Raw genomic sequence first — 8,133 nt, forward strand, 5'->3', positions numbered from 1 at the left:
AATACACATAAAATATAAACTAAAACATAGCATGACTGGAAATGTCTGAGCTTAATGAAAAGGGGTTTCATGTAAACAAAATTCTACCTGCAGAAGAATGCACTGCTTCTTCCCCTTTATATGTTATCTCTGCAAGACAGCACTGGACGTCTTTTGATACATACTTCATTCACTGAGAAATTCTGTCTGGGGCCACATTCATAAAACAGTCTCATCTGGGGAAAAAAAGGAAACCTTTTTTATTTAAAATCTAATTCAGTTTTTATGTAAATTTGTTTGACTTTTTCAGGAGGGAAATGCACAGAAGCAAAAAGGAACGTTATATTTGAAATTAAATTAAACACTTGTTTAATCCAAAATAAAATTTCAGAGGTGAAGGAAAATCTGATTTAAGCTTGGTTACTGAAATGTCATTTATTTGTACGGCTTTCTTTGACAACACTGCTGAGACCCATACAAGAGGGGTAGGAAAATTTTCAGCTGACTATTTTTGTCAAACTACCCATTTTTGTCAGAGCCCAACTGTTCCCAATACAGGTTAATTTTAGCAAGGCTCTAGAAAGGAAAATTTATTAGGTCCAGGATTAGCTGGATTTTGTTTATTTCAAAGGAGTGAGAGAAAAGTATCTAATATTTATTGCAATTTTATTTTGAGAAGAGACTCAGGAACTTTTGCTGGATTTTGGGTGTGGAAAGGAAATAAATTTCAAAGTCTGTTCAATTTTGCAATTAAAATTTCCATCTCTCAGCCAACTGTACCGAAGAGGGTGAGGTCTGGTAACACTCTCTGCTGTAGCCAGAGGAAGTTAAAACTGGGTAGAACCTCGAGGGACAGTTGCCAGGGTTTTTCTTGTTGCCTTCTTCTTAGTGTTAATCACTTTACAAAGAACAATAAAAATTGCAGTTTTAGGAGGACCAAGCCTGGGAATTTATTTCCTTCCCTAGGAAGATGCCTATCTTTCTCTCTGCCTCAGATCCACCCTCACCAGGGGAGATCAGCACCTCTCCGGAGTCCTAAAAACCTCCGGTTTCTCCATGCTGCAGAGACTGTAGAAGTGTGTGGTTTGTCCTTTTTTGGGTGATTCCAACCCAACTGTGTGAACAATCCCACTGCAGCTGTGTATGCAGCTGATTTCTTTATACAGCAAAAGAGTAAAGGAGATAGAGGAATCTTTACAGCACTGCTAATTTACCTAATTTCAGAGCACAGAGACAGAATGGTTATGACAACTTTGCTAGACCTTACAGTTTCAGTTCCCTTGCTGCTGCTAGTCTCATGTTGATCTTGCAAAAAGGCTCTGTGGTTACCTATTGCAGACCAGCAGAGCCTCCCAAAACATCTCAAGCCAGCAGAGGATAGTGTTACGAAGATGCTTACTCTTACAATAGTAATGTAAGTGCTGTGAGATCAGTACTCATATACCTAGAGGTCAGTGATGGTTGGGAGAGCTTTTCATGGTTAGTTAAATTGCACCTCTGAGTTTCACTTGAACTGAAAGTTAATTTTGTGTGAAGTCATCCTTGACACCTGAGATCTGAGGTTCCAGCAGCACAAAGACTTGCAGGTGTGCCAAATGTTTGCAGCTTAGCTAAGTGACCCCGGCATCAGGAACAGTGAGCTAAAGACTAGGTATCCTTAGAAGGATTGCTCATGTGTTTAGTCCTTGCGGAATTGGAATCAGGCTGGTTTCAGAACACAATTGAATGATGATTCTGCTTATCTTGCATATTTACAGCATTGTTTATTCTGTTTCAGATGTTTGTGGCCCTTCTCTTCTGGTACCAGTTCTACTGCGGGTTCTCTGGCTCATCAATGGTTGATCAGTGGTATCTCATCTTCTTTAATTTACTCTTCTCTTCTCTTCCACAACTGATTACTGGTGTGCTGGATAAGGATGTGCCAGCTGAAGTATTAATTGCTGTGCCTCAGCTTTATAAAAGCGGCCAGAATATGGAGGTAAAAACTTCTTGCTTTTTATAATCTTTTTTCTAAATGTCTTTAGTTTCAACTGAAAACCAACCCTGTTCCCAAAGGGTAGATGACTGATAGCAACAGCCTGAGAAGTCACTATTATTATTTGGTGATATTTCTCATCTGAGTTGAAGTATCTAAATGCCAGAAGTGCATTTAAAAGAAAAAGAACACAAACAAAAAAACCGAGCTGTATTTTGAAATAACGGGAGAGAAGCCTGGATGTTTCCACAAATAGCCAGAGAAGTAAAACAGATTATACCTTGTAGATTAGGGTAGACTTTCACAGAATAACCTCAGAGTACTTACTCAAAACTTTAGGCCTCAGCCCTTTAAAAAGTCAGAAAGCTTTAGGAGTAAGCACAGAGGTCAATAGATTCTGAGGGAGATAGTCACCAGCAGATGACAGATTCAGCTGAGATGACTGTTGAAAACACCTTGTTCCCATCTGCTTGAATTGTACAATGAAAACAGAAGGAATTGCAGGAGGGATTTGAGCCAAACCATTTCTGGTAATTACAGCTACAGTGTACTGTGAGAAAATCTTTCTGCTTGGCAAAACTATCTGTAGTGAGACATTGCTTCCAAGGTAAAAGCCTTTCTTAAAAGTATCTGACATTGTGCCCTCCGAGAGGAGACAGTGAGTGGGTTTTGCTTCTAACTGTATTTGCTGCTAACCTGCGTTTGGTACCCCACACATCTAGTGACATTGCTGGACACTGTCCTAGAAAGATGAAAGGAGAATTTTAGTGTAACTTATTTTTAGTGCTTTAGACCAAATTATCTCTTTTTCACCCAGCTGTTGTTTTCCATTTTCTACATTTCTTATGTTCCAGTGTATGGCACTTTAAAGATCTGTAACAGTAATACTTTCCTTTCTTGCACATTTTTAAGGTGATAGAAATCTTGTAACGGCTTAAGCTTTTTGGGAAGTTGGGTCAGCCTGTCTTCAGCTGGCAATCTGAGGACAGAAGTCTCCCGGGTTCACACTACAATTATTTCTCATAGACAAGCCCAGGGACCCAAGTTTGTTTGAAATCCAGTAAGCATATTCCCTAAATAGCTACCTAAAAAGGCATTTTAAAAACTGTCTGAAAATCCTGCTTTAGGCAGGATGCCTTTCAAAAAGATATCACTGATTCCAGCCTATAGAATTATAGAGTAATTTAGGTAGCTCTGGAGGCCATCTGATCTAGACCCCTGGCCAAAGCAGCTTCAAAGCTAGATGAGGTTTTGAATGTCTCCAACAATGGAGATTCCAATGTCCTTCTGAACAACCTGTTCCAAGGCTTAACCACATGATATTTCAGTAGGCTAAAGAACATCATAATTCTTTCTAAGCATCTTTCAATTCCTATTTTTAGGCTGCAGTGATATTTTCCATAGAGAAAAGGAGCCCTGATGAACCCAGTGATTGAAGATGTAGCCTATATCCCAAAATTAAATAAATATTTTGCTATTTACTAGTTTTCCTTATATCTAGGTCTTTTATATGAGCAGCCATACCCCTGTAATTGTACATTTCTTTAAATTAAAATGTTAGTTTAATATTTTTCCTTAGCAAGCAATTTTGTGCACACACACATATATATGTATGTTTTATATATGTATTTATAACATAGCATACGTTGCTGCATTAATTACTGCTAAAGATCGTTGTTGTGGATATTCTTTTCTAAGTATGTGTGCATTTTCTGTTTTCTCTCTCTTGAGAATAAATACCCTGTGCTTTTACATACGTGATGTAAAACCCATTTACTCCTGTGCGTACACCTCACAGAGCTCCTCCTGAAATCAGCAGTCTTAACTGTAGTGCATAAAGTTGGGCACCTTCATAAATGTTTGCTGGCCTGAGGGTCAGATTCAATTTACACCTTCTGCCAGAGAAAAAATAAAGTGCTTTGCAGGTAGGCTCTTCATAGTTCATCCACAAGGGTATCTAACTGATTGGCAAAGTTTGAACGAGCCCTTAGAAGTGCCCATTGGAATATCCCTTTCAAATACCTATCCCAGCAACCAGCATTTTCGTTAGGCTCTGATTTTCTTGTACTTTTTTTATGCCACAGGAGTACCAACCACACATGTTTTGGATGAACATGATTGATGCTATGTATCAAAGCCTGGTTTGCTTCTTCATCCCCTATTTTGTAAGTGTTCGGTTTAAGCCATTCTGTTTTGAGCATTTTGAGGAGAACTGGCAACATAACTTGGGCTATATTCTGTCTCCTTCTTTACAGACTTACTATGATTCGGAGGTGGATATCTTCTCCTGGGGAACTCCCATCACTACAATAGCTCTTTTCACCATCATATTGCATTTGGCTATTGAAACCAAAACTTGGGTAAGGTACCCACAGCCTACATAGAAAATCACCGGCATATATGTCATTTGTTTCTTAGTGCTGTTCTTCAAAACCGGAAGATGGTAATTTTGTTCCCTCAGCACATTCTATTTTTAGCAAGCATTTTAAGGAAACATGAAAAAGGTTTTAAACTGTGATGTGCAAACAGCTTTGTAGCATTGTATCTATAATTAGATTTTTTGAAAATAAAAGGCTCTAAATTCTTTGCTGTTCATGGATTTTGCTCCAGACATTAAGAAGTTCAAATTCAGAATCAGAGCAAATTTCTCAGAGTATAAAGAATGATTATTCATCTGTTGTTTTTTTGTTCTAGACTTTTCTGCACTGGTCATCTTGCATCTTCAGTATCCTTCTATTTTTCTTTGTGGCTCTGGTTTACAATGCTTCCTGCCCAGTATGCCATCCTCCATCCAATCCCTACTGGACTATGGAAAGGCTGATGGGAGACCCTATGTTCTATTTCACTTGTATTATATCACCAGTCATTGCATTACTGCCCAGGTATTGTATCTTCTTTCATGTCTTTTTCATATATGAAAGTACTTTATATGTACGATGAGGAGGGCAAGAAACATTCCTTTTTCCAGTCCCCCTCTTTCTTTCTCCTTACCAGCCAAGTCAATTGTTTTTTCAGCGGCTGATTATATGAAGTCAGGTTGTCTAACCTGTCTGACCACAGGAAGGGACCACAGCTCCTGCCCATAGACCGCAGGAGTGGTGGATAATTGTAGACTGTTGGTCGAACTTCCTGGCCATGCAGAGATTTACTATCCTCTATCCTCCTATCCTGTGATGCTTCTGGATTCACCCCATTCTCCCATAACATGCACGTTACAGAAATTCTGATAGCGTGTTGTGGACTTAGTTGTATTGGATGTAGGAGGCGTGCTCTGCAGACTGATCCCCATTGATTCCTCATCAGGAAAGATGAAAGACTGTATAATCACAAGGTGGATCACTGGCTAAATGTGCAGATTTATTATGCTGCTTGTTATTAATCAAAATATTAGCACAGCATTCAGAGCTTTTCATCTGCAAGCTTTCTTGTGTAAAACATAAGAAAGGCACATTAAAAACTCCCTTATTTTTCTGTGTTGTGCTTTTGTCTTGGATATTTTCGCCTAGGTACTTCCTTCTCTCAGTTCTTTTCACATGCATATTCTCCTCTTGCAGATTTCTGTACAGAACCCTTCAGGGAACACTCTTCCCAACCCAGCTTCAGCTTGGACGACAGTTGAGTAAACTGTCCCCAGAGATTCGCACCCAGCTTCTGACCAAGTTGAATGTAAATGAAACAATATGTCAGACACAGCCCTTCGCAGTCGGCTTCTCACCAAGCCGTGGCTCAAACACTAGTGATTGTTATAAGGCTTACAACCAAAGCACACCTTTGCCAGCATCTCTTCAAATAAGTGAGTCACTCTTCCAGGAGTACCCAAAGGCAGAACATATAACAGATCAGACTGTGGCTGCCTCTCCCCAGGGTTCTGTGTTGTATAGGGAAAACAAATTCCCCTCATCAGCGGGTAATCCAGAAAGGTCCGTGGGATTTCATGAAGTTAGACACAGCACTTCAGAGGTGGAGTCATTGCCTGTGGGAGCAACATTCCCATGGAACTCAGCAGTCGACCAAGCAGACTTCAGTTTGTTGAAGTGGATCACACCAACTCCGCTGTTCAGTCGCATTGGGACTGTTTTACAGGTGTCATCGAGCAGTTTACAAAATGAAACACAGGACAGTATGTGTGTGCTTGGCTCTTCTTTGCATGTGGACTTCAAAGGCTTAAAAGAACAGAGCTCAGATAACTTGCAGGACAAAACGAAAGGGTCCCCATCTGATCATTGTAAAAGTGACAATTCTGAGACCACCTTTTTATGACATGGGCCTTAAATATATTTATATATTTTCTATTTGCACACACTTATAGTGAGATTACTCTATTTGTTTCCAAAGATGAAACAGAAAATCAAAGGTACAGAATGATTATTTAAGAATGTTTAAATGCAGTATATTGAAATAAGAGCTTTAAATATAAAAAGAAACACTTGAAAGTTCCATTTATATTGTTTTATTTTTTTCATCTCATTTTGTAAGGAAATGCTGTCTCTTTATTTTTCAAATGCTTCTCTTTTATTCTGACACATACTGTAAAAGCAAAGGACCTATCTACCATATACAAAAGGATTAGATTCAGCAGTAATTACTGATATCATTATAGGCCATTCAGTAGTCAAGGAGGAAAAAACATGATAATAAATAGGCACTGTATTCCATCCATCATCTGCTTGGCAAGGTGTTTTGTCACTGGATCAAACTATTAGGCAAGACTATCAAATCTTTATACATGTCTCTGTTAACAATATCTTACCACCACATTAATAATACTGGTATTTTGTAAGTGACACCGTATCTTGATGTTGCAGCCATAGCATTTTATGCGTCATGATAAAACAATAAATAAATGACCATCCATATTGCAAAGTGAATTCCCAGTCTGGCATTAATAGAAATTCAACCCTTCACTTCAGAGTAGCTAGTATTTGGCCAGTCATGGCATTAACATCTGAAGAAAAGCTGCTGCTTGTTTGTGAGGAACGATTTGGTGGCAAAGAGCTGGTGCATTGTGTCCACTGTAGAGTGTGAGCAGGGAGGGTCTGTGATCTTCTGTGCTGGAGCACTACCACAAGTAGGCTGGTTTTGCTGAAGTCAATCCTTACTAGTGGTGTACAGAGGACAGGCAGGGTAGAGTTTTGTAGGCACATTCGCTGCTGTTTCAGCCAGGTTAAATCAAGTCCTTGATGATCAGGAAGGGGCTTGACCAGCTGTGAGGGTGCAGTGCTATGCAGAGGTACTTGAGCCTGGTCTAAGACAGCCTAGCTCCAGTCCCAAACGTAGGGAGCTGCATTGCTGTCTGAGGTTATGCCTGAGCCAACTTCATGTGGTTGTAAATCACAAACTGCCGCTGCTACATGGGTGTGCAGCTGCACTGTGCAAGCCTGATGGATCTCAGGGGGATTTAGCCTTGGAAAGCTGCTTAGTTCTTTCCTACCTCGTCACTATGACCATGCGTGAATTAGCTGCTGCACTTCCTTACTCATTTCCTCATTGCAGGTTTTCAGATGACCTTTTTCTTGCCATCAGTCCTGTAAGGTCAGAACTTGTTTGTGCAACCTGCTCCCACATGGATTGCTTCAGCCCATTAAGCCACAATGCCAGCCCACTTGCTAATCCTCTCAGGATCTTTTTTCCCAAAGATTTATACACTGGCCTCCCTCCCAGAGGCAGAATTGATAATGTGAAACTGTAAAATGCCAATGAAGGGAAGAGATGAAAGCAATCTAAATAAGAGCTGTCAGCCTGTATTTACACTCATGAAACATGACACATCCACATGTAGCTAAACTGCATTGTGGGATTAGAATTGGCTAGGGACAGGGCAAAGACCCTAAGGGACTTATTCTTCCAGTCTCCAGTGAACAGTTTTAAGTGTGTGATTGATTTAAAAAAAATGTACCTGAAGCACAGCTTCTTCCTTTAGCCTCTAGTTAAAGGATAGGAAGGGTTTATGTGTGTATATTTTAATGGAGGAAAGCACACCTGTTGACTCATTTGTTACTGGCTGAAAACATCTTGACATTTCTCTGCTTTATATTTAAGACAGAAATGAGGCGCTAATAATGAGCACTCGGTTTCCATGAAGGTAGGTGGGCATCTGCTGTGTCCGTGCCAATATGAGCTGGGAGCTGCTGGGGTGTGTGTCCTGCCACACACTCTAAAGCAGGGCAGAGCCCCAAGCC

At 40.0% G+C, this 8,133-nt stretch overlaps 1 protein-coding gene across 1 annotated transcript in view; it reads left to right on the top strand.

Annotated features, from left to right (window-relative positions):
* Positions 1–6,817, top strand: part of ATP10A (ATPase phospholipid transporting 10A (putative)) — an 89,964-nt gene extending 83,147 nt beyond the window's left edge. The window contains exons 17-21 of the mRNA XM_030476465.1: positions 1,757–1,957; positions 4,039–4,119; positions 4,210–4,314; positions 4,649–4,836; positions 5,509–6,817. Coding sequence (XP_030332325.1) covers positions 1,757–1,957; positions 4,039–4,119; positions 4,210–4,314; positions 4,649–4,836; positions 5,509–6,214 — 1,281 coding nt within the window. The 3' untranslated portion in view covers positions 6,215–6,817. The remainder of the gene's footprint in view (positions 1–1,756; positions 1,958–4,038; positions 4,120–4,209; positions 4,315–4,648; positions 4,837–5,508) is intronic.
* The last annotated feature ends 1,316 nt before the right edge of the window (positions 6,818–8,133 follow it).

Source organism: Strigops habroptila, chromosome 2, assembly GCF_004027225.2.
Source record: "Strigops habroptila isolate Jane chromosome 2, bStrHab1.2.pri, whole genome shotgun sequence".
Taxonomy (NCBI): domain Eukaryota; kingdom Metazoa; phylum Chordata; class Aves; order Psittaciformes; family Psittacidae; genus Strigops; species Strigops habroptila.